The sequence below is a fragment of the Lotus japonicus genome, chromosome 2 (assembly GCF_012489685.1).
Source record: "Lotus japonicus ecotype B-129 chromosome 2, LjGifu_v1.2".
Taxonomy (NCBI): Eukaryota; Viridiplantae; Streptophyta; class Magnoliopsida; order Fabales; family Fabaceae; genus Lotus; species Lotus japonicus.
Window position 1 is genome coordinate 3530805 of NC_080042.1, and position 26191 is coordinate 3556995.

General features: G+C 39.5%; 3 protein-coding genes and 1 pseudogene across 3 annotated transcripts; 2 read left to right on the forward strand and 2 right to left on the reverse strand.

Moving 5' to 3' along the window:
• Positions 1-8783: 8783 nt before the first annotated feature.
• Positions 8784-11265, forward strand: LOC130735925 (uncharacterized). The gene is made up of 3 exons (XM_057587795.1): positions 8784-9380; positions 9535-10487; positions 10737-11265. Exons 1-3 carry the CDS (start codon positions 8784-8786, stop codon positions 11263-11265), a joined length of 2079 nt encoding a protein of 692 aa, XP_057443778.1.
• A 453-nt stretch (positions 11266-11718) lies between these two features.
• On the reverse strand, positions 11719-14933 carry LOC130737428 (uncharacterized). The gene is made up of 2 exons (XM_057589187.1): positions 14800-14933; positions 11719-13032 (listed from the first exon to the last, which is right to left on the reverse strand). The coding sequence occupies exon 2, from the start codon at positions 12521-12523 to the stop codon at positions 11906-11908; it is 618 nt and encodes a 205-aa protein (XP_057445170.1). The 5' UTR covers positions 12524-13032; positions 14800-14933; the 3' UTR covers positions 11719-11905.
• Positions 14712-20413, reverse strand: LOC130737427 (extra-large guanine nucleotide-binding protein 1-like). Its single transcript, XM_057589186.1, has 8 exons — positions 19017-20413; positions 18698-18835; positions 18497-18601; positions 18239-18406; positions 17482-17659; positions 17018-17259; positions 16479-16642; positions 14712-15870 (listed from the first exon to the last, which is right to left on the reverse strand). Exons 1-8 carry the CDS (start codon positions 20100-20102, stop codon positions 15282-15284), a joined length of 2670 nt encoding a protein of 889 aa, XP_057445169.1. The 5' UTR covers positions 20103-20413; the 3' UTR covers positions 14712-15281.
• Positions 20414-21225: 812 nt separating this feature from the next.
• Positions 21226-21816, forward strand: LOC130735926 (uncharacterized; annotated as a pseudogene).
• The last annotated feature ends 4375 nt before the right edge of the window (positions 21817-26191 follow it).

A 26191-nucleotide genomic window follows, 5' to 3' on the forward strand; every position in this document is an offset into this window, starting at 1 on the left:
CGTTACAGGGGAAAATGTTTCTTCCTAGTAAATGCCATAGGTTTGAGTAAACTCTTTGGCTACAAGTCGAGCTTTGTACTGACTAATTCTACCATTAGGATTTTTTTAACAGTAAAATCCACTTGCAACCCACTTCTTGTTTTCCTTTTGGCAATTCTGATATGTTTCAATTGACATTCCTCCTTAGAGCATTCATTTCTTCTTGAATTGCATCTCTTTATTATGACTTCCTAAGAGCTTCATGGATATTTTGTGTGATTTCTACACTAGACAAATTAGTGACAAATTCCCGGTATCCAAGAGATAAACTATCATAAGAGATAAAATTATATATCAGATGCTTCATGCTTGGCACAAGACCCCACACCCTTCTTCAAGACAATAGGAATAGTCATATCATTGTTTGCATCATTGCTATTTGCTAGTATGAAAACTGTTACCTGGAATTTTAGGGCTTGGGTTTGAATCAAATTTTTGGTTCTGCTCCAAAATTGTGCAAATCTCTTTATCCCTTTCCATTTCGTTTCTTTCTCGAGTAAACAAGAAGATCTTTTCCACCTACAGGTTGAATATTGGAAGAAATATAGGTTTTGGGTACAATTTCAGAATTTGGCTCAATTTCTGGTGTTGTTTTGGTAACTTGTGTTTCATTGATGGGTTCATGTTCAGGTTGAGTAGAAAAATCATACCAAAAACTTCATTCTAGTACAATAATGTACTTCCCTTCAATGTATGTTTTTGAGTAATATGATTTGTTTTCAAAGAAAGTGATATCCATAGAAGTGTATTTTTTTCGTGATTGGAAACGTTTTATTTTCTTTTCCGTAGTCATTCCCGTATTTGGTCATATAATAGTAGAGGCTCTGATACCATATTGATTTTCGAGAGGAAAGCCTGAAGTTTTTCATATATTATTTGAGTAGAAAGGCTAAGAATTTAAAGGGAAAAGCATGGCAACAGGTCTGCCGTTTAATCCCTAAATTTTAGTAACAACAATCTTAATCTTATTTGACGGTGTAAATTTTTTTTACACCCTCGGTGCATATAAATTAAACTCATTAGAAAATACAGAAATAGTTTCTGTAACATCTTTATTACATATCTAACAACCCTAGAAAAGGAAATATCATAATTTGAATAAGAAATTAGTTACAGTAGATTAATTATAGAGTATAGACAAAACAAATCCGTAAGGTTTAGGGATTGAGGTCAGAATTTGTAACACCCTGATTTCGGTGGCGTCACTTTAGTAACCAAAATAAACTTAATGCGGAAAAACGTGAATATTTTTTTTTCTTTCGATAATAACTAAGACAAGACTGAATTAGATAAAACCCAAATGCGAAAAGCAATAAAGCTAATATGCAATATATATGACGGCCCCCGCTGTAAATAGCTAGCCACATCACGAGTAAACCTCCAGTGACGGGTAAGAGAGTGTAACGCCCGTAGGCAATATGTACAAACCGAATGAAAGGGTGAAGTGTCCGCAACACCATCCCTCAAAACTGAGAATAAGTTGACCCAATGGTCTGAAAATAAGACCTCCTAAGTCCAACCAACTCTCTGTGATTCCCGTAAAGAAACCACACAAAAAGCTATAGGTGGGAAACTACCCTGTCCCAAAAGAAACAAATGATGTTCAGAGCAAAGAATCTACTCCTACACTAATCCCATCTTGAGGAGCTCACACCAGCACTAAAACCTACATGCTAGCATGATCGTCGTCCGAATCTGAATCCAGAACGACCTAGTCTATGTTCACCATCCGTCCTCCTCTCGCTACCGCGATGCGCTCCTGTTCCAGCATCTCAATCCCTAGTTTCCCCCGAAGGGTGAACCATCATGAATCAGCCCGCCGAAGACATCTGACAAAGGGCGTTTGTTCGCCAAAGCACACACAGAAGACGCGAGGGTCAACTCCAAAGAATTATATAAATAATACCACCAATAGATACCGATAAAAGATTAGCCACTTAGGCTTATAACTAGGGATAACATCCTAGGGTTGCATTATTCGACAAAGAATATAACGACTGTAAATCACAGTTAACATGCATCAAGTAGAACTACCAAGTATCAAACACACTCATCAACTAAGTCAGAATGCATGTTGCATGAGATGATATGGCGGTTAACCCAGTTAACCAAATGCATTCCGGAAACGGATGGACATCAAACGGATCAATCCTAGCACCAGCAACGGTGGGACCATTCTGCCCGCGTGCCTCTTACACCAAACATAAGTATGGACATCAACGAGTCAATCCTAGCACCAGCAACGGTGGGACCATTTCTGCTCGCGTGCCTCTGGGATGGACATCAAACGGATCAATCCTAGCACCAGCAACGGTGGGACCATTCTGCCCGCGTGTCTCTTACACCAAACCAAGGTAGCCAGATCAGCCGTAACCCGTAGGTCTGCCATTTCGATCTGCTACAAGAGACGTCTACAGACGCTCTTACACGGAAATCCGGGTCTTATGACCATTTTGGAATCCGACGAGGTCCAGAGTACGTCCTGTGTTAATACCTCATTAATGTTGCATGAATGCAGGATGATTAGTCAAACAACGTCTCTGAATCTCACTCGACACGTCGCCACGTGTTCTAGCTAAATTAATGTCTCTAAAAGCTTACCCTAAGGTAAAGTCGATTCTACGACAAAAGACACTTCTTCACATCAACAGGGTACTCATGATGATATTTCCAAATCATCCGACTCATCTCAATCCGATGGTCACAACTGCTCAACGAGCACAGAGTATCACACTCTCGGAAACTAACGGTTTCCCGGACTTATCCCCAGGATAGCCCAACAACACATAGCTGCTCCAACAGCACAAGAGCATCAACATACTCAACACAGCTGCTCCAACAGCTCAAGAACATCGACCTACTCAACACTTCTCAACTTCCTCAACGATTGGATCCGACGACACTTCTCGTTTTCCAAAAACTAAGATTTGCATCCAAAGCTTCCTTTCGAGTTTATTATCTTTATTTAAAGATTTAGAGGTTGTTTAATGTCTTATGAGTTTTCTTTTCAAAATAATATCCTTTTTAGTCTTATCGCAAATCCTATAAGTTCTCGGGATCTCCTAATCCCCAAATGACTCCAGAGAATGTCTCGATCCATAAACATCCTAACAAGGCCCGAATCTCATTCGTCCTATCAAGCTTTCTCAAAACTCTCAAAATAAAATCGGCATGACCTGCCCGCTATTCTCACCGTTCAGAAACTCAGATTTCATTGCATAAGTATAAATAACTCAGCACAACCTATCAACATGTCATATATCCATATATTAAGCAATAACCACATAGCACTTAGCATATAAAGCATGCACCACACATCCTAGATTACCCACATAGCACATAGCATGTAAGTCAATCTCAAAAACATTCAGTAGATGAATCATCTACATTGTCAGCCGAAGCCTCAGAAAACATTTTCCAATCACACACAATCCAGTGCATAAACAGTAAACAATGTCGAAAACATCGACCCTAAGCATTAACTAGAGATTCAGTGAGAAGCCCTCACCTGTAGATTCTCCAGGACGATCTCCTAACACTTGTTCACAATCAAAGGCTTGCTCCTCTGGGAATTCCTCAAAATCACCTTTAGAGCAAAACCACATAAATACTATCAGAATCTATCGAAAACTAAGCTATCGATACTTACTAAGGTTACTCGAAGTAATCTATACTCTAAGGTACGATAATCTAGCGCGAAAGGACAAGTTTTCGGAAAATGAAATTTCCTCCTCCCCCCTTAATAGGTTCGACCACTTTTGGTAATTGTGGGGCTCGATTTTTCTTCGATCAAACTTGGTTCCTATGCTTTCATTAGCCGTAACTAAGGGTATTCTGAACTCGGAAAAATTATCGGATCAAAAACTGTCGCAGGGGTATTTTGGTCATGATTTTTAACTTAGAAATTTCAAAACTGAAATCCCAAAAACCAAATTTTGCAGGGACGTCACCAACGACGTTTATGACAACCAATCCTACTAGCACTAAGCTAAGCGATAGTTTTCAGCCTAAAGGTTGAAGCTTTACTTCAAAAACTCCAAAAATGGGTATTTTAGGCTAAAATTGATTCCGGCGGAATTCCGGCGACATAACGGAAAATCTAATCCGGCAGAAGTGATCTTGGGCACATAAAGAAGAGGTTTAGAATCAGAAATGAAAGATTCGGGATAGTTTTGCAAAAACCCATAAACTATCAACTCATAAAAGTCTACAGAAAAGCTATGGAAAAAGCGATCAGAGGTAAGGATTAGCGACTATACCTCGAGACCTTGAAGTAGCAACTGATTGATCGACGATCAAGCAAGAATTGAAGAAAATCTCTCCTCCTCCTCTCCTATGCAAACTCGCGGCCTCCTTGGGAAGAAATGGGTAGTTTTTGTGTTTTTTTCTCATTTCTTGGCTATATATAGAGGTTGGCAAAACGCGGTAAAATGAAAGTTTCGCGAATCTGATTTTTCCGGTGTCATTCCCCGTGAATTCTAAGATATGTTTTGGCGAAAGAATTCCAAAACTAAAATAAGGTCTCCTTGTATTTTTAGCAACTAAAGCATAGTCGGTATAAAACTATTTTACCCGATAAGTTGCTTTTTGCATCGGATGTCGGAATGGAAAACTTCCTTCTGGATAAAGATTGAAATCATCAAGAGAAATGGGTGTACGCGTGTGGAATCTTCATTTGAAGCTCTGAATAGAAAAAGTCTTCATTGTCGGTTGATTCTAGGGTTTTGAAATACCAGGGTTTCAGTTTCGGCAAACTTCCGATGATTGGAATCGGACGTTCGTAGATCCTAGAGTTTCGCCTCGAAACGATTTTGATATATGGAAAAAGAGAAGTTCTAACATTTCTCTGAAGATTTTTGGAATTAACTTCCATCGGGCCTATAAGTGAAAACTAGCTATATACTAGGGTTTCTGACCTAGGTTTAAGCGTATAACGATCGTGCTATAACTTAAATCGACTTCGATAAAATCCTTTGACTTTTCCTGAACTTTCTCCTTCATAAATCTATTTCATTTGACAAACTCTTGTTCAGGTTTCCTTTCACAATACATCAACCCTAATCGTGAATAAGATTTTATTCACTTAGCATAAGCTTAAAAACTTGGGTCTTACAGAATTCAACATTGTTCCATAAATATTTTCACCAAGTCTAACATGGGCCTTAAAATTTCACCTTATGAGAAAAATAGAAGGACAATATATCTTCAATTGATCATGTTAAAAGATAAAAAAATAAAAAATAAAAAAAAAACTCCTTTCTTTGCTCTCCCTCTTAATATTTTTTTTGGATAAGCCAAATTGCATTAATAGGCACAAGGGGTGCCACCTAAATAAACAAAGTATAGAGTAACTAGAAGAGAAAAAGATAAAAATTAAAAACTTGTAATATTATTTGTGGTGTTCAAGAACATCTATACATACAACTTTGTACAAACAGGAACTAGCTCGAATCCAAATTTGAACTTTTGGGGTCCATATATAGTCAAAATTTTATGTACCCTGGACCGGGCGGGGTATAAAGACCCCCATGCCCGCCCGAAACAAACAGTCAGCCGGACGAAGGAAGACATGGCGGGAACTGGTGAAACACTGAGGATTCTCGCCCTCTCCTTTAGGCGGACCCGCAAGCCAGCTGGAAGATTCTTTTGGATTTGTCTTATATGCATAGGAATTTGGGCCCTAGTTGTCAGGCCCAAATGTAGGAAAAGTCCATATCATGACCATATCCTCTATAAAAGGGAAGGTCATCACCTTGTACTAGAGACTTTTGAACAATTAATGAGAATATACAATTTTTATTACATCTTGACTATTTTAGTGCTCTGCTAGAGTTTGCTTTTCCTTCCTCTTCTTACGTAAGCTTACCTTAGGACAGAACATTGACGCCGTCTGTGGCTCAAACCTAGATCTACCAGTGACGTAGAGGGTGAGAGTTACGATTCATGGAAACCCGTTCGTGCGGCGTGGGCCGTCGTGATCATCGCCGGAGAGGTGGTGGTCGTCAGGGCGGATGCGGCGGCGGTCGAGACAACAATCGTGCAATACTTCAAGAGCAAGAGCAGGAGGCTTCCTCGGAAGGTGTTCACTCGGTGGCGCAGTCACCAGCGTCGCTGGTGAATTTAGCTCCGGGAAAGCCCTCAGATCTGATAGCCAAATCAGATCCAGGTGTCAGGCGACGATCAACACCGCCTGAGTACGTAAACTTAGAGGATCTTAAAAACAGCGCTCCAAGGAAAACACAAGAAGTGATAACGGGTATCACACCCGTGGCTTTGAAGCAAATGTTGGATACTTTGCAAAAGGTACAAAACCAAAACGAGCAGTTACAAGCCCAGGTGGAATATTTAACTCAGAGGCAAGATTTTAAGCAGGGACAACGTCTTGAGGCTGAGGATGTCGTCGAATTTCAACCTTTTGTTCCAGACATCACATAGGTGGACATACCAAAGCATTTGCAAACAATGGCATTAGACGCCTTTTCGGGCGATTCTGATCCCATGGAACATTTGAGGTACTTTAACACCAAAATGGTAATTGGTGGGGCGACGGACGAGGTGAAGTGCAGATTGTTGTCTTCAACATTCAAGGGAATGGCGATGTAGTGGTTCATCAGACAACCGCCCTTCTCCATTGACAATTTTACGAATTTGTCTACTAAATTCTTAACTCAATTCTCCGCCAACAAAACTACAAAAGCAACTATGTTTGACCTCATCAGCATACATCAACAGCCAGGAGAGAAGCTAAAGACCTACATGGCGCGCTTCAGTAAGATGGTTGTTCAACTGGAGGAGGATAACCCGGATGTATGCCTGGCGTCTTTCAAAAATGGCCTTAGGGCGGGGGATTTGAATCGAGATTTAACAAGACGACCAGCGAGGGACTCGCGTTCAGGAATTCATCTTAATTGAGCAAGACGAAGAAAAAGCAAGAAAGGGAGGAGGGGCGAAAACACGCCCAGCCCGGCGGCGTTTCGCAGGAAAAACCCAAGGCTGGAAAGGAAACAAGGATAACTCAAACCCCATGTATACCAAGGCCTGGTCCATATCAAAACTCCAAACCTGGATTCCAGAATACATGGCACAGAAATCCCCAAGGTACCACTACAGCCTCGGCTGGTCAACATGGTGCCTCGCCAACTCCAATTCCACTTACTAAATTGAATGCCCCCCTAAGCACCATCTTGAAGGCAGTGGGACAGACAAATGTTGTGCAATATCCGCCGCCGCCTCGGCGACCACCAACTAATGTGGATACAAACAGATGGTGTGAGTACCACAAAACGTTAGGGCACACCACGGATAATTGTTGGAACTTGCGGCGGGAGATTGATCGGCTGATCAAGGCTGACCATCTGGCAAATTTTGTTAAAGAGGCAGCAACACCGGAGGCCACTAAGGTAACTCAAGGGGACAAAGGAAAAGGAAAGGAGATAGTTGAGGAATTGGGCGACCATGTTGGGGAATGCTCATCCATTGCAGGGGGATTTGGAGGGGGCAAGATTTCTAGCAAGGCCAGAAAGCGTTATGTGGCGGCAGTACATTCCGTGCACGAGGCATACGAGGGCGAATGTTGGTTGAATCACTCTCCAATTATATTCACCCCTCAGGATTTCGCACATGTAATTCCTCATGACAACGACCCGATTGTAGTAACAATCAGGGTTAACAATTACATGACGAAAAAAGTGTTTTTAGATCAGGGGTCTTCGGCGGACATCATTTATGGAGATGCCTTTGATTGCTTGGGGTTAAAGGAGTCAGATTTGAAACCATATAAAGGAACCCTGGTGGGATTTACAGGGGATCGTGTCAATGTGCGGGGGTACGTGGAAATACCAACATCTTTTGGTGAAGGAGAGTTTGTCAAGAAATTTCAAGTGAAGTATCTAGTATTGGCGTGTAGAGCCAATTACAACGTACTTTTGGGGCGGGACACCCTTAACAAGCTATGCGCTGTAATTTCAACCGCTCATTTAACTGTCAAATACCCAGCCTGCAATGGGAAGGTCGGGGTCCTTCGCGTGGATCAGAATGCAGCGAGAGAATGTTACCTAAGAAGTGTGGTGCTCTATGGGCGAAAGGCCGCCAAGGAAAGCCACCGTATCACGGAAATTTTTCCACAAGAAGGGTTTAGTTTAGACCCAAGGGATGATGCTGATGACTTCCGCCCACAACCTTTGGAAGAAACTAAAACGACGCAAATCAAGGATAAGGTTTTGAAGATTGGCAGCAGTTTAACAAAAGAATAGGAGGAAAGGTTGATCACCCTTTTGGGCGATAATTTGGATCTCTTTGCATGGACAATTAATGATGTACCAGGGATTGACCCCAATGTGATCACTCATAAACTGGCCATACGGCCAGGGGCGACGCCGATCATCCAGCCAAGGCGAAGGATGAGTGATGAAAAGAACAAGGCGGTGCAAGTAGAAACTGAGAAGTTAATCAAGGCCCAATTCATTCGAGAGGTGCAGTACCCAACCTGGCTCGCCAACGTAGTAATGGTCAAGAAAGCCAATGGGAAGTGGAGAATGTGCACGGATTACACAAGTCTGAACAAAGTGTGTCCTAAAGATTCATATCCTCTTCCCAATGTTGATAAATTGGTGGATGGGGCTTCCGGAAATGAACTTTTAAGTCTCATGGATGCATACTCTGGGTATAATCAAATCATGATGCATCCCTCGGACGAGGAAAGTACAACATTCATGACCAATCAGGCGAATTATTGTTACAAAACTATGCCTTTTGGTTTGAAATATGCGGGAGTTACATACCAACGCCTCATGGATAAAAAATTTTCAAGCCAAGTTGGAAGGAATAGGGAAGTATATGTGGATGATATGATTGTTAAGTCCGCCAAGTCCAGTGACCACGTCGATGATCTTAAGGAAGCATTTGCTCAACTAAGAAAATATCGAATGAAGTTAAATCCCGAGAAATGTTCATTTGGGATTCAAGGGGGAAAGTTTTTGGGATTCATGATAACATCAAGGGGGATAGAAGTAAATCCAGATAAAGGCAAGGAGATCTTGGAAATGAAAAGCCCAACAAATGTCAAGGAAGTACAACGATTAACAGGACGCATGGCAGCCTTAGCGCGTTTCTTGCCAATGGCGGGCGACAAAGCAGCTCCGTTCTTCACTTGTTTGAAACAGAACTCGAAGTTTCAATGGACCGAGGCATGTGAACAAGCTTTTACTAAATTGAAAGAATCATTAGCAACGTTCTTGGTACTATCCAAGCCCACACCAGGCGTTCCTTTGACGCTCTACTTGACAGTCACGAATAGGGCGGTCAGTACGGTGTTGCTTCAGGAAGAAGGGAAAAAGCAGAAGGTTATATATTTTGTGAGTCATACTCTGCAAGGTGCTGAATTGCGACCAAAAAATTGAAAAGGCGGCCTTGGCAATTCTAAAAACAGCGAGACGCCTTAGCCCATACTTCCAAAGTTTCCTAATCAGAGTTAAAACTGATGTTCCTTTAAGACAGGTACTCCAGAAACCCGATCTGTCAGGGCGATTGGTCAGCTGGTCAGTCGAGTTGTCTGAATATGATATACAGTATGAGCCAAGGGGACAAGTTACAATCCAAATCTTGATTGACTTTGTGGCGGAATTAACACCCACAGAAGGCGAGAAAACTCAGGGAGAGTGGGTCCTGTCTGTTGATGGATCCTCCAACGACACGGGAAGTGGGGCAGGAATAACTATTGAAAGCCCGGATAAGATGGTCATCGAACAATCTTTGAAATTCGAGTTTAAGGCGAGCAACAACCAATCAGAATACGAGGCGCTAATCGCCGGATTAAGGCTCGCCATTGAATTAGGCGTTCATAAATTATTCATCAAAGACGACTCGCAGCTGGTTGTTAAGCAGGTAAAAGGCGAGTATCAAGTGAAGGATCCACAACTTTCTGAATACTTGGAAGTGGTACATAGATTAATGATGGAGATAGAAAAGATCAGGATAGAACATGTTCCAAGAAGTCAAAATGAAAGGGCTGACGTGCTAGCAAAATTGGCCAGTACGGGGCGATTTGGCCATTATCAAACAGTCATCCAGGAAACCCTTCCTCGCCCCAGTATTGACTTGGTGGAAGTTAAGTTAAACGCAGTAAAGTCAGTGATTGAAGGCGAGCCTTCGTGGATGGAGTCGATCAAGACTTTCCTCAAAAACCCTTTGAAGGATGATGATCTGAACACAAAAGAAAAGCGTAGGGAGGCTAGTTTTTACACGCTGGTAGACGGTGAGCTATATCGGTGGGGAATTATGTCTCATATGCTCAAATGTGTTGACACAAGAGATGCCCTGGGAATCATGGCGGAAGTTCACGAAGGAGTATGCTCTAGCCACATAGGTGGGCGATCATTGGCAGTAAAGGTATTGAGGGCAGGATTTTACTGGCCGACGATGAAGAAGGACTGCCTGGAATACGTCAAGAAGTGTGAAAAGTGTCAAGTTTTTTCTGACTTACATAAAGCCCCGCCTGAAGAGTTAACAACCATGATGGCACCTTGGCCATTTGCTATGTGGGGGACTGACATTTTAGGACCATTCCCAGTAGCAAAGGCACAGATGAAGTATATCATTGTGGCGGTTGATTATTTCACTAAATGGATAGAAGCGGAAGCAGTGGCGACTATTACAGCCGCCAAAGTCAGGAACTTTCTATGGCGACGAATTGTGTGCAGGTTTGGGGTCCCCATGGCTTTGGTAATGGACAATGGGACTCAATTCACAAGCAATGTCACCAGAGAATTTTGTGCGGAGATGGGAATTGAAATGCGATTTGCATCAATGGAACATCCACAGACTAACGGACAGGCAGAATCAGCCAACAAAGTTATTTTGAAGGGCTTAAAGAAAAAATTGGATGAGGCAAAAGGTCTTTGGGCGGAGGAGCTCCCAGGTGTCCTATGGGCATATAACACGACTGAACAGACAAGCACGAAGGAAACCCCATATCGTCTAACTTATGGAACTGATGTCATGCTCCCTGTGGAAGTTGAGAACCAAAGTTGGCGAGTATCCCGATTTAATGAGGACGACAATGGGGAAAATTTGATAGCAAATTTAATCATGCTGCCTGAGGAACAACGGGAGGCACACTTAAGGAATGAGGCGGGAAAGGTGAAGGTTGCAAGGAAGTTTGCAACAAAAGTGGTCCCAAGAACTATGAGGGTAGGAGACTTGGTGCTTCGAAAAGAAGACTATACCTGACAAGCATAACAAACTTTCGCCCAATTGGGGCGGGCCTTACAGGATAATTGGTGATGTTGGAGGTGGAGCTTATAAACTGGAACAACTTAATGGTCAAAAGATTCCACGAACATGGAACGCCTCACATTTGAAGCAGTACTTTAGTTAAGTGGAACAACAAAAATGAATGAAGCCGCACTCTTTTTCCCTTTCTTTGAAAAGGTTTTTAATGAGGCGGCATATGTAAAGAATGAAGGGACAATAGCTCCCATGTATGAAAAGTAATGAAAAGATCATTTCAAGAGATTGTCTATTTTTTGATTTATATTACGAATTTATGCGGCGCAAGTCGTATCAGGGTATAAAATACCGCGAATAATCCTTTCGGAATAAGAAAGTATCGCCATCAAATATCAAAAGCCTTGGCAATTCTAGTGGCCACTAGAAACCAAGCCTCGTCGAAAAATCGGCTAAGGTATACAAACCTAAACGTTAATAAAATTCAGTAAATAACAACTTCAAGGTAACAACAGTTAAACTAAAAAGAACTTCATTAAAGATAAGAAAGGGGCGTGGCCCATACATGTCTTAAGCAACAACAAACAAAAGGGCTAAGCCCAAAACAAAGCTTGACTTAAACAAAATAAAACAACAAATAAAATCAAGCCAGGTTCTCATTGTTGGCGTTGTTGTCTTGGCTTGCGGCAGCTTTTGGGTCATTCTCCCCTTCATCCCCATTCTTGTCCTCGCCATGACCATCTTCGCACTTTTCTTCCTCATATTCACTTTCAGAATTGAATTGAGGAAGGAGGTCAATATCAACATCATCATCGCCGACAACCTGACCATCCTTAATCTCCTTCAAAAACCCGATACAGGAAAGGTCAAAGTCTGGTTCAACAACACTGATTTGCTCTTTAGCATTGAGAAAGCCCTGACCAAATTGAATGGATGCACGCCCTAGAATGGAGGCATTCAGGCGTTCATATTTCTCTTCCATCTTTCGGCATTTAGCCTGAGCAGCAGTGTGTTTGACATCAATGGCTTCCTTCAAAGATTTAGTCTTTTGAAGGAGCAAGTCAGAAGTCGCCAAGTCTTCAGTTAACTTAGCACATTTTTTCTCGGAAGACTTCAGATGCTTGTTGGCAGTTTCAGCATCGACCTTTGCCCGCTCATACGCAGCCTTCCAGTCAGCCGCCTTCTTCTCAAGACGATTCTTAGCCGCATGCAAATCCTTCACATTGTGAGCCATACCCGCTACTAGCGGCAGAAAGGGCATGGTGAATGGCCATGGAAGCAATGTTGGGGGGACCTTGACCAGAAATGTCTCTATGAAGCCTGTTGTCAAAAGTTCGATTCATAAAGTCCAAGCTGTTGAAGTGAGGATCGGACAAGATTAGCAAGGTAGGGAGAGCCTCGCCTCCGATGGCTGAACTAGAGCCAGCATGACCAAATGGAGTTGGCGGGCGGTCAATCATCGCATTTGGATCTTCCCGGGGTGGCGGGACATTATCATGTCCCTTTTTTTTTTCTGCCGGTTTACCTCTGGAGGCTAAACCGGATGGATTGAGAGTCGTCTGGTGTAAGGTTTTACCACCAGCAGTTCTTTCAGTGGCGCCTGAAGTTTTTTGGCGCTTAGGATCCCTTGTGTTGTCAGAATCCGAAGTACCTTCAAGTTTTTTCTTCTGCTCAGCATCCGCAGCTCTTTTCTCGCCGCCTCAGCAGATTGGGCGAGATACTCTTTCATCTTCAACGGGCTGGCGTCGACCTTGCCTTTACCCATCGTGGCTACACAGGAAAGTGTCACAGTTAGAAGTGAGGCATGAATTAAAAAGCAAGTTATGTGTGAAGATTATAAACTTACTAAAAAATTGATTTAAAGTGCTAGTTTTCGACGCCTCAATCAAATCATGACCAGAGACTACCGGCAATGAACGAAGATAATCGGCGACCCCTCGCTCAGAATCGTCTAAGGCGTCATATGAAACAGAGATCTTTCGGCGAGGATTTTTCGTCCAGTAAAAGGGGAAGAGAGGAGAATTGTTGGAATCCCGGAACAAATTCTTTATTTCAGGCGACTCAACAACTTTAAAGTACTTTTTCTGCCATACTTTGTAATGGCTCTTAAGGGCAGTAAACCGGCTCATTTTCTTGCGAGCTAGAAGAGGGACCCACTTCACGGAAGTAGGTTTCTTAGTAACAGACTTATAGAAAAGAAAAAACAAAGGGTAGGTGGGCTTGCAGCTCAAATAGTCACATAGAATTTCGAAGCAACAGATAAAACCCCAGGCGTTGGGCTGGAGTTGGCAAGGCGCCACATTCAGAAAGGATAGAACATAACATATGAAAGGCGAAAAAGGAAGTTTAATGTTCAAATCAGTGAAAAAGTAACCATAAACGAAAAAGAAGTCGGGTGATTCACCTGATGATTCTTTGCGTAAAAGAACACAATCATCCTCGCCGCATGGAAGAACATTTAGCTGAAGGTCTTCGTTATGAGAAATGGCGGGATTTACCTTCGTAAACCCTTGGGCAGATATCCGAAGCGAATTAATGCTCCCAATACTACCCCAGATGGAACGCCACAGACATTTATCTTCAACCAAATGTACGTTTGTACGCCATTCGGGCGAAGATAAATCCCCATTGGAGGAAAGGACAGAATCAACAGAACCGGCTGGTCCGGAATCCTCGTGAATGGAAGGCGAGGATTGGATTTCAATAACAGAGGGAGCAGAAATTTCCCCCTCCGTTGAAGGTGATGAAAGTTCTAAGGAAGAAACGCTAACACTATTCAATGACATGCTGGGTAATTTCATGAAAGTTAAAAGAGGAAGATGAACAATGTCAAGAAAGAGAAAGAAAACAAAATGAGAAGAAAGGATGTAAAGAACTCACCGGAGGAAGAGATGAGAGATTGGGTAAGGAGAACGTCGGCTAAAGGACAACACCGCGCAATGACGACGGCCGGAGTAAGCAAAGGTTCGTCGGAGTTCAAAGAAGAGAAAGTGAGAGAATTTCAGAGAGTTTCAGAAAGTAAAAAAGAGTGTTTCAGAAAGTAAAGAAGTGAAAGGTTAAAAGAGGTTTTATAGGGGAAAAAGAGGAGAGAGAATGAGTGGGATAGATAGCGAAGAGTCGTGGGATTTGATATTCAAAAAGGTGTGAGGTGAAAAGGCATAACTCCTCGAGACACACAAATGGAAACTACATTCATGGCAAATGATGACGAATCCCGGAAAACAATGATTGCGTGTGTCAGTTGAAAAGACGTGATAGACGGTTAAGACAATGGCGACATATCTCTATAAAAAGTGGCGGCGTAACAACAAACATAAAAGTGGCGCCCTAAACAACAAAACATAAAAGTGGCGGCTTAACAACAAACATAAAAGTGGCGGCATATCAACGATTACGAAGAATGACGATATAATAACAAGAGTGAAAGGGGGAGTGTAGAACAACTAACATTCACAAATAACTTCACCAAAAATCACTCGGTGAATAGTGAAGGCAGGCGAGAAAATAGCATATTGAAGACATTTCGACTCAACTTACCTGAGCCTCATGTTTTGGGGGCATGTGGACCGGGCGGGGTATAAAGACCCCCATGCCCGCCCGAAACAAGCAGTCAGCCGGACGAAGGAAGACATGGCGGGAACTGGTGAAACACCGAGGATTCTCGCCCTCTCCTTTGGGGCCAGCTAGAAGATTCTTTTGGATTTGTGTTATATGCATAGGGATTTGGGCCCTAGTTATCAGGCCCAAATGTAGGAAAAGTCCATATCATGATCATATCCTCTATAAAAGGGAAGGTCATCACCTTGTACTAGAGACTTTTGAACAATTAATGAGAATATACCCTTTTTATTACATCTTGACTATTTTAGTGCTCTGCTAGGGTTTGTTTTTCCTTCCTCTTCTTACCTAAGCTTACCTTAGGACAGAACATACCCCATCTTAGTTTTCAGTTGTTTATCCTTTTCTAAGCTGTTTACAAAACTATGTTTTGTTATGCAACAAGTATTTTGGAGGAAACTTCACGAGGAGCTTGCCTCATCAATGCTTGTTGAAGTAATCTCTGACTTCTCTGTTACAAGAGAGGGATCCCATTTTTCCCACTCCATAACTTCCCTGCCATATCTGAAAGCCTCATCAATGGTGTCACGTTCCAACCCAGTAACCAGTGAAACAAACAGCTTTCGGTCCGTGAGAGAACGAAACAATCTCCTGAACTTCACAGCAATATATTGAAAAGCACTTTGAGCTAACGGAGGGCTATTGCCATTGTTACCACCTTTCTTGTGATTGTGACTGATAACCGGGTTGAAGTCACAAAACCATTCACATCTTGTAAGGGGAACCAGTTCAATCTTTTCCTCAAGCAGGTCCAATTTTGTAAGTATTAACAGAAATTTTTTGTTGCGGCAGGTTTGATGAGCAATGATGTTTTCAAAGAGATGCTTAGCTACCATCATTTTGTTGGTAGCAACTCCTTTATTGTCTACAATGTACTCATCATAGTCAGTTAAGGCTACAGAAAACAATACAACATCTGTGTCTTCAAACATCTCCAACCACTTGCAGTTTTCTCCAAGGCTTTTAGGATGCACTCTGATCAGTTGGTATCTATTAAATAAAAGTGTTTTGTGTCAAATAAATGATATTCAGGATCTACTAAATACAGGATCTATTAAATAAATGAAACCAGGCTACTCAAATAAAAACACACATGCATCCTTATTTATGCTGTGATGTCATGAATTGTAAGGCCTTTTAATTGAGCAGCATTTTCTAAAGATGTATAGTGATTGGATTAAATGATAACTGCAAATGTGTGCATGGGGTAGGTGATGTATATGACGCACTACTCTTGCTACATTTTTTCATCATCAAGTCTAAACCTGAGTGATATGGATTTGGATTCCATGTAGTCAAGGAAATCATGAGCTCACACAGTCAAGAATTTGGAGTCGTTCCATTAAAACTCAGACAACTCACGTTCCAAGTTACCTACTTCAACTTGATTGTGAGTTGTCCAGTATTTTATCGAAAGACTCTAAAGCTTAACTGCGTGAATTCATGATTTCTTTTACTAAAGGAAATTCAAATCCGAGTGGTATTAATTAGCTTTAAAAATAAGCTCACCACATCACCCAAAAGCCAGAAATAATAAGTGGAAGCTCTTTGGATGTGACCTCAATTCAAAACTATCAAATACTTATGCAAAATCATACCTGAGAGAAGATTCATGTTGATACTCAGGATACAAAGACTCCTCACTCCTTAACTTGGGAAATGAAAATTCCATTGAAGTGAGGCTGTTGGATAAGGATAACCCCTCAGCATACAAGATGTCCATATCAGAGGGTTCATAGTCAATCTTGGAAATTTCAACAGCCTGCATTAAGAGAGATATTTAGATATTGATGAAGAGAAAGTGTCCCTTAATGTGATGCAAATGCCACATTCATGGACAAATAATCAAACGACAGACTATTGAAAATAGTCATCTATTTCTTATTCAAATAGTGATGAACCCTTGTTCAAATTTTATATTTTTCAATTTGTTGTTTATTTTGAGCTTCTTACTATTTGTCAAATAATCAAGGATCCAAACACTATGTCCAAACAAAAGAGTAGAAAAAATTACACGCAAAATAAAAATTGAATAAATTTATAATCAAATTAGCTTCATTAATGTTAGCAAATAAGTATGAATTATCTTAAGTAACCATGAGATGATAAACATATGAACAACCAAGTAATATCTTACCCGGTCTAGAAAATAGTTAGCACTTCTTGGTAGCATCGTTAGTTCATTTCTCCTGTTATATGTCGCCTGAATCGCCTCATCCCTCCATAAACCCTCAACCAGTGGTCCATATTCGCGTATAGCAGCTGGAAATACTGCATCCAAGTTCCCTAACACCATGTATTTTAGTAGCCAATCTGAGAAACCTTTCAGTCTTGAGCCAATGGTATAGAGTGTTGTGGCAACATTATCACCGGTATTCCCTGAAGAAAACTAAGAGTAATTACTTCCCCCCATAACATAAATTTCCATTAACTTCGTCTTTTTTGTAGCAAAAGGAAAACCATAGAAAAGTTGACAATACTTCTCTTTCTTCGACATTGTTAAGGAAAGTTGGATGGATAAAAATAATTTCCTTTACAGTCTACAGTATATACTATCTAGAAACTTCCTTAACACATTACTATCTAAGGAAAAACAATTACCAGATGAAGAGGTTTCATTATGAGGCAATCCTTCTTTATTCTCCAGCAAACACTCTTCTTCAAATTTTTCACGCCCTTCCAGCAGTATACCGAGGTAGGTAAACAGGTTGCATTGGATCACCAACTTGATATTTTGGAGCTCATTTTCAGAGAATGGACAATTATAAAGAATCTTGGCCTGAGAAAAAAGATTTAGTGATTAGTCAACCAAAATCAAGGTTTTCCTGAAGTTATTCAGATCTGCATTCAAATATTCACCAGAAGATGAAAGAAATTCCAAACTTTGACAAGTTATAACTTATATCAAAATGAAATTTACAAGAAATATATTAAGCACTGAAAAATTATCGTGATAACTAGCAATGATAAGAATCAACGACTTGAAGTTTTTATGCACTCACTAATTGAGCATTTCTACTATCAAGAAGATATTATAGAGAGAGCAGGACAGCTTTAAAGGAGAAGCATGTAGGGAGCTAATTAGGTGTTAATTCATTTAACTGCCAATTCAAACGTCAAAGCTCAAAACTAATAAGATAATAGTCTGTCAGATAACTTATTCAATTCTCCTTTATCCAATACTATATTGATAGTACATAGCAAACGAACATGATATAGATATGAGTACTGGCATGATCAAAATTAGAAGTACACAAAAAAAAAGAGCTATCCTACAGCGTTTAAAAGCAAGCATGCCTAAATATACTGAACAAGTGCATGAAAATATGAGTTCTTACAATAAGCATCCTATTCCTACCTGTTTAAATATAGTACATGCTCCTGAATTGACAGAACCAACAAGTAGAAATTTGTGAAGTGTTTTCTTTTGAAGGCTCTGTATCTTGGCTATTTCACCTTCATCAGAAAGAGTAACAATTGAAGGAACTGGCAAAGATAGAATTGCAGAAACAAACTTTGTTCGCCGCTGCAAAAGAAAGAGCCATAACTAATGATGAGCCATTATTACAATAAAAAATAAACAAGAGAGAGGAAACTGAATCTCAACAATGATCACCTTATCCCATATACGCCCCCGGTCTTTCTTCTGCCCCTCTTCCCGGTATGACCCATCAGCACTCACCCAAAAGTTGGGCGTTCCTTCACAGGGCACTTCTGCTATCTGCAACAATCAATATAATGTAAGTATGTAACATTTTTGTTTAATTGACTCAAAAGCACATAAGTGAAAAAAATTGACTCTGTCAAACACAAGAACCTTAAGTATCACAAGCTCCTTTTTAGTAATCTCGCGATCATTAATAGTAACATTTGTGTTTCCATTGCTTGCAGTTTTCTGCATGCGACCCCCGACATCTAGCTGGGGGCTGATAACTTCACAAGGGGGTTGACCTTCCTGCATAATCAAGCATTGCAGCATATTAGAATTTCACTCAAAAAAACATCAAATGGGGCGAATGGTTCATGAATGAGGATATATGTAGGTCACAGTCAATGCTCATTCCGTGGTTTTCCTTCATCCCCATTTAGTAAAGCCAAAGAAAACCCATCCATACTTATTGAGGTTAAAATTTCACCTTTCCCCAAAATCCAATTGATTTATCATACCAATAGAATCCTGGTTTTAATTGCTTTGGTGGGTTTGAGCAGTTAAGGAGCAACATGAGTTGTTCCCTATCAAGTGGTTGTGAGTTCACTACAACAAGCTCTGGTGGTATTTGATTTACTTCACAAGACCTTTCATCAAGCATGACTTGAGCAACCACAAACTCAGAAAGTAACTGCTTCAGCAACCAAGAACATTTGCCCAGCTTCCCCCTCTTTTCCTCATCAATCCCATAACCGATGCAAGTAACACATTTCCTTCCCTGAGGCATGGACCCCATTGCCCTTATCACGCAGCCGCGGCAATACTTTGCACTGCACACAATGCAAACCTCCTTCGACATGAGACGATTCCCTTCAAGGCACCTATAGCAAGTGCCTTTCTTCCCTGGTCTCACAGCATGTGGCTTCACAGGGAAAATACTAGTACTTCCAATCTGAGAACTAAAATACTCCTGACTACTGGCTTCTAACATGTCATTTGACTCAGGATCACGAAATGTCACCGCAGAAGGACGCTTAGCATGTCTTGTTCTTGGAGTTTCTACCTTTGGCTCATCTTCTCTGAATGAGCAAATCTCAAAAGAACCAAAACAAGAGCTTGAATCTGATTCTGATTCTGTGGTATCAGAGTTTTTAGGAACCAGAGTCGTTCCACTGTGAAACTCTCTGATATCTCTGTCATCATCAACTCCAGGTGATCCCAAAGTACCCTTGCACTCAAGCACATCATCAGCATCACTGTTTGATGCATGAGAGTCCAAATTTGGAGACAGGGAAGAATCTGGTGATAAAAGTTTGTGTCTTTGCTTCTTTCTATAATGAGGTTTACCAAGTGGTTGGATAACTGGGACAGAGAAATCATCAGAAACAGGAGCTATAGCTGCAATTGGGATTTGGTCAATTTTGAAAGCAGGGACTTCAGGGATGGAGTAACTGAGAGGAGGGCCATTGTACACCAAGGCAAAAGAGTACTCATAGCTGCTAATGCTGTCTTCACTTTCCACAGTAACAGTAGGAGGCACAGAAGCCTTCAACTTCCTTAGAAGGGTAGCCATTTTTACCTCACTCCAAATTGAAGCCAACCCAAATTTAGCACACACCAACCCACCTCACAAGAATCCATATTTAGTAAAACCCATGATGCAGAAAGGAAATTTCAGCACCCCATCAATGGAAAACCAATAAAAAGTCTCAAAAGTCAGAAGCTATGATGCGGGGAGAGGTTACAGTACAGGTACTTTGAGAGAGAGAGAGAGAGGGAGAGAGATTTTCTGTGAGAGGTGTAAGGAGAGAAGTTGAGTTGGAAGGAGAATGGTTGAATAAGAATTGAAAGGGACAATGAGTAGACCAAGTTGACCGAAGTGAAGCATGTAGAGGTTGAGATTTATAATTATAAGTCATGAACGTGTTTCAAACGATTGAGTGAAGTTACAAAGAAAATGCAAAGTGGCCCAAAATCAGAATGTTTCAATCCACCGCGTGTGTTCGAATTTCCAAATGCACTATTGCTGAGTCATGTGTGTGCTGCTTCACCTTCCTCCCAAACTTCTTAACGCCTCAAAAAACAAAAATACCAAGGCTTATTTGTATTTGATTAGTTTATAGTTTTTATTTAATGGTCAAATTAGTCTCTAAGTTTGTAAGGAGTTTGATTTTAGTTCATCTAACGAAAAATGATGTTTGGTGGAGGTTAAAAACCGTCAGTAATTGTATAAATAACCGCTAGTAAACGTAATTTTTCGTCATAGGAACTAAAATTAAACTCACTTACTAACTCAGGGAATAATTTCACCAATTTTTTTTCTAAAAATAAATTAATTTTATTTAAATCATTTCTAAAAACTTAGAGTGTATCTTAGAGTGTTAAGTTTCACTTGTTTATAGAGGGGACTTAGCCTAATTTTTGTATGGATCCCGCTAAATTAAGAATTTAGCATCAATGTACTGATACGGGCTGATCAACAATATAATGTAACGGTCATTAGAATATTTATATGATTGATGGGTCAGGCGACCCATGACCCGAATGGGTCGAAACCCATGATATACATATGAGACAACACCTAAGCGGTGGGGGATCAAACTTTGACACAATTCTGAATTTCTCTTTTCTTTCTTCGCTCTCTAATTCGCTTAGCCTTGCTCCTTTGGTTCTATACCGGAATAATCAGGAACACAACTCTCTTCTCGTTCCTCCTCCTCCTCCTCCATCCACTACGGCGACGACGATGGCAAAGAAAAGAAAGTCCATAGCCACAAGCCTCGATGAGGTTGATGGAACCATGCGCGCCTCCTTCTGCACTGCCGCCAATTCCCTCTCCCAGCTCTACACTCACCCCATGAACCACCGGAAACTCTCCTTCCAAGCCGGTGAGCACCACTGCCTCGAAAAGCTTTATGAGTGGATCTGGAGACAACAAGAGGGTGGATCAAGAGTTGGAACATTTGATATACTTAACTACCATGTCACCTAGAGCACCACTACAACACCAACAATTACAACCAGCAGTACATGTCCCTAGTTTAGGTTTTCCAGTAACTTCAGGATCTTATGGTCATACAATTGTTGGGCAGGGACTCCGGTCTGAATAATGTGATAATCAGACAAAAAAATTCGTCTTTTCAAATGCTTTATCAAGCCCTGTTCGTCGGAGTCTTCATCATTATGAAATTGGGGAGGGAGGGAACTATCCGATTGGTCTCTCCATGGGGAACAGAAACTGTAATACTAAGCACAGCTTTGTTCACCACCAAAGCAGGGATGACTAAATATTGGCCATGGACATGCATGAAAACTAGTCCTGCCTATTGGTTTATGTACTGAATATTTTTATGTGATCAATCCGCATTACCTGCAAAAGAAGTGAATCAAACCTTTTGGAAATTCATATCTGGTTTTGCTCCTTGTATCCTACAAGAAATAGCAGTACGGTGGAGCCAGTTTAATTAACCTATTTATATGCGTATGTCTTCCGAGTGACTAGTTTGAATCTTGAATGTTCTTTGTAAAGTTTTTTTTTTTTAGATTTTAAATTTGTACCTTGATTGTCAACCTGATCCCTCTTTCTCAAAGCATGGATTACTTCTATCTGAAATTTCCTATGTAAATCTGCCCCTTTCACCGAGAAAAAAAAAATTAGCATTAGATCATGGAGTTTGAGGATCTTGGACCTAAATATATGCATGGCCAAGCAACGTCTCGGATGACTCATGATTGTAGTATCTGCATACTACAGTCAACCTCCAGCAACAACCATCGTCCTCCTTGGTCTCGCCTTTAGCCTGAATGGACAATCACACTTTTTGGTTCTTGTGCCCTGTCGCTTCAATTGAGATTGGTTCAGAACGTAAATGCCACCCCGCTCGCACGCCAATATCAGCAGCTGCCTACTTTTACTTGTTCCATTTCCCTTGCCCCCTTTATTAGACCTTTTTATAATAAGGACAAAACCCTAATTGTTTTCCTACATTCCGAACCCAATCTAGAACCTCATCCTAATTTATAAAATCCTACACACATATAGGTATCACATATAAATCAAGTAAATCTCTTAGTGATGAGTGAAGGTAAACAGATAAAAAACTACCTTGTCAGTGGTAAAGTTCTGAGTGTAGTCCTCGACAATTGACACATTTTCCATGTCTTCTACATTGGCTAACTGTCTATCTTCTTTCTGCCTTGGTTCAGGCATATCAAATTCATATGATTTAGGGAGACTCGTTCTACAATGGGTCAAATCAAACAAACAAATTGTAAGCAAACTGTTTTGAAAACCTGGATTTGTTACAGACCAGACCTACAATTTCACGCACTTTGAAAGTACGTTAACGTCGCACTTGTAATGTGCGACGCGAACGCACTTGTAATGTGTGACGCAAACGCACTTGTAATGTGCGACACTGACACACTTTCAAGGTTTTAAGACACTTACGCACTCTTACAATGCGCGGTTAATGCACTTTAAGAGTGCGTCGAGATCGCTCTCACGGAGTGCAATACTCATGCACTTTGCGAGTGCGATAAAAAAGAAAATCGGGAAATTTTTACAATGCCTTAGGGTGGGTAAAGCGACCAGTGACGGCGGGGCCTTCGACGGTGGACGGTGATTGTGGCAGTGGCGGCGGCCGACAACAGTCAAGAAAGGGAAGTTGAGAGAGGATTATTATGGGTATGGATATTGAAGAAGGAAGAAAAGAGAGAGAATGTTGAGGATGGAGAATGTTGAGGATGGGGAATGTTTGAGGATGGGGTGTGGGAATATAAATAGATCTGGGAGGTCCGAACAACAATTCTCAAAACAAAAATACTGAGGCTTATTTGTATTTGATTAGTAGTTTTTAAAATAGTTTATAGTTTTTTTTTCTAACAATAAATTCATTTGATTTAAATAATTTTTAAAAACTTAGAGTGTCTTAAAGCGTTAAGTTTCACTTGTTTAAAGAGGGGATTTAGCCTAATTTTTGAATGGGTCCCGCTAAATTAAGAATTTAGCATCAGATCATGGAGTTTGAGGATCTTGGACCTACATACATCAAACATAATCTCAACTTCACTCTCGGGTTTTATGTTTTAGGCAGTTGTACTTAGCCTATATGTTTGTTCGAATTTTCAATTGAATTCTCATCTATATCTATATCTATATATATTAGAAAAGAACAACTTCTAGCATGATGTGTCGCTCTCACAGGCCAAGTTAGTGACGTGTCGCTCCGAGATTAATTCTCACTTAATTATTTACACGTCAGCTTTTCCACCTATTAATTCTCATTTAATAATTTACACATCAGCTTTTCCACCTTGGCCCTATTTGCCACATTAAATTTTATATTTGATTAGGATTTAGGTTGTTTATTTCTTGATTTAATCTTAATTTATTTTTAATTTATTTTTAGAGCATTAATTAATTTTTATGGTATTTTTATTGAATTTTCGGATTTTTAATTAATTCAGAATTTTACGAGTTTTTATTGTGATTTGCTAGATTTTGATAGTTTTTATCTATATTTATTTAGTACCTTTTTAAATTTTAGATTTGATTAGGATTTAGGTTGTTTGTTTTTATGTATCTTTGTTAGAAAAGAAGAACTTCTAGCATGACGTGTCGCTCTCACAGGCCAAGTTAGTGACGTGTCGCTCCGAGATTAATTATCACTTAATTATTTACACGTCAGCTTTTCCACCTATTAATTCTCATTTAATAATTTACACATCAGCTTTTCCACCTTGGCCCTATTTGCCACATTAAATTTTAGATTTGATTAGGATTTAGGTTGTTTATTTCTTGATTTAATCTTAATTTATTTTTAATTTATTTTTAGAGCATTAATTAATTTTTATGGTATTTTTATTGAATTTTAGGATTTTTAATTAATTTAGAATTTTATGAGTTTTTATTGTGATTTGCTAGATTTTGATAGTTTTTATCTATATTTATTTAGTACCTTTTTAAATTTTAGATTTGATTAGGATTTAGGTTGTTTGTTTTTATGTATCTTTGTTAGATAGTTTCTGTTAAAAAAATCTTCCTAAAAAATATTGTTTTTTATATAGAGTATCAATATCAATCTATATTAGAAAATAAAAATGGTTAGAAGAGCAAAAAAAACCTTCATACGTTCTCTATCTCCAAATACTCACACAATTTTCTCTATTTCTCCCTTCTTCATCTCAACCATGGCAAACCTCAAATCATATATGCTTCAAAAACAACATGGACCTTCACTTCAATTAAATTTTTCATTATAAATTTATCCCCATCACAATTGAGAATTTTTTTTTATGGTTACCGAGGGAAATCACAATTGAGATTTGAGAATGCATGTTCTTCAAACTCAAAAACGAGTTTCTCACTTCTTGCTTCAGCCTCTTTGTTCCAGGTATGTAAAAAACAATGCTTTGTGGCTTTGTAGACTAAGAATTGTTATCACTCAAAAGTCAAAGGCATATCATTTTCCTCATATCTCTGGTAGTCCTTCTTCTTCAATTTTAATGATTCTTTCATGTAGTTCTAGAAGTGTCATTTGTTCGCCAAATCTTGTTTTAACTCATTCTATGTTTCATTATTATTGTTTTGTAATGTTCATGTATTAATGTGTTTGTTGATAAAAAAAATTAACATTGATAGATGAACATCCCATTTATTTATTTTTCATTGTTATGTATGTTATTTCAACATTTATCTGTTCTCACTGGTCATGAAAGGTGAATTGTTTTCCATTTGTTCTCACTTTTTAAGGGGGGATTAAAAGTTTCTTTGATGTTGTAAGCTTATGAATTAGGCTAACCAGATCTTACTGCAGTGTGTTATCCAAATCTTAAGGTTAATGGCCATAAGTACGTACTTTAATTTGAGGCATGTACTACTAACAAAGATTGAGATATAGGTGCATTTGAATGTATGTGAACATTTATACAAACATAGTCTTAGTGACTAACATAAGCAAGGTGAGATCAATAAAAAAAATATTGTGCATATAAAATAAAAATCAGAAAAATTCACTAAAAATACCATAAAATTTAATCAATACTCTAGAAATAAATCAAAAATAAATTAAGATAAAATCAAGAAATAAACAATCTAAATCCTAATCAAATCTAAAACTTAAAAAGGTATTTTTTATGAGAATATAATTAACTTGAGATCAATAAAAAAAATATTGTATCTTCCGATGTATCAAAAAAATAAAAAAAATATTGTGCATATAAAACAATAGAAAATATATATTTTTTAATTAATCCAGGTATGTGGAAAAGAAGTGTGATTCATTTCACCTTGCAATTTAGATTTTTTCATAGTTTTGGTGGGATTCTTCTACAACTGAATACCTATAGGTTAGTGTTAATTTGGAATTGCCAAATCCTATTGCTAGGTTGCATTTTTTTTCTTCTGGAATGGTGAATTTTCTTTAGAATTTTATGGTCCCTTATTTGCTTAAGCTAAATCTTGAGAACATTTATTTGTTTGCATATGAACTCTTTGTTGTATATTTTATTAATATTTCAAAAGATTTAAAGTGAATTTAAATTAAAAATATTTATCTATTTATGATTGGCATCCCGTTTATGTTTACAATTAAAATATTGATTACATGGTTAATATGTTACCATTCAATATTTCCCTCTCTGTTCTTATATAAGTTTTCT

Coding starts and splice junctions, on each gene's coding strand:
- LOC130735925 (XM_057587795.1), top strand. CDS start 8,784: ATGCCTTTTGGTTTGAAATATGCGGGAGTTACATACCAACGCCTCATG. Junction 9,381..9,534: donor AAGAAGGGAAAAAGCAGAAG/GTTATATATTTT, acceptor CCTTTAAGACAG/GTACTCCAGAAACCCGATCT. Junction 10,488..10,736: donor TGCCTGGAATACGTCAAGAA/GTGTGAAAAGTG, acceptor AATTGTGTGCAG/GTTTGGGGTCCCCATGGCTT.
- LOC130737428 (XM_057589187.1), bottom strand. CDS start 12,523: ATGCCCTTTCTGCCGCTAGTAGCGGGTATGGCTCACAATGTGAAGGAT.
- LOC130737427 (XM_057589186.1), bottom strand. CDS start 20,102: ATGGCTACCCTTCTAAGGAAGTTGAAGGCTTCTGTGCCTCCTACTGTT. Junction 18,407..18,496: donor GGGGGCGTATATGGGATAAG/GTGATCATTGTT, acceptor TTTCTTTTGCAG/CGGCGAACAAAGTTTGTTTC. Junction 17,660..18,238: donor CATGTACTATATTTAAACAG/GTAGGAATAGGA, acceptor CTTTTTTCTCAG/GCCAAGATTCTTTATAATTG.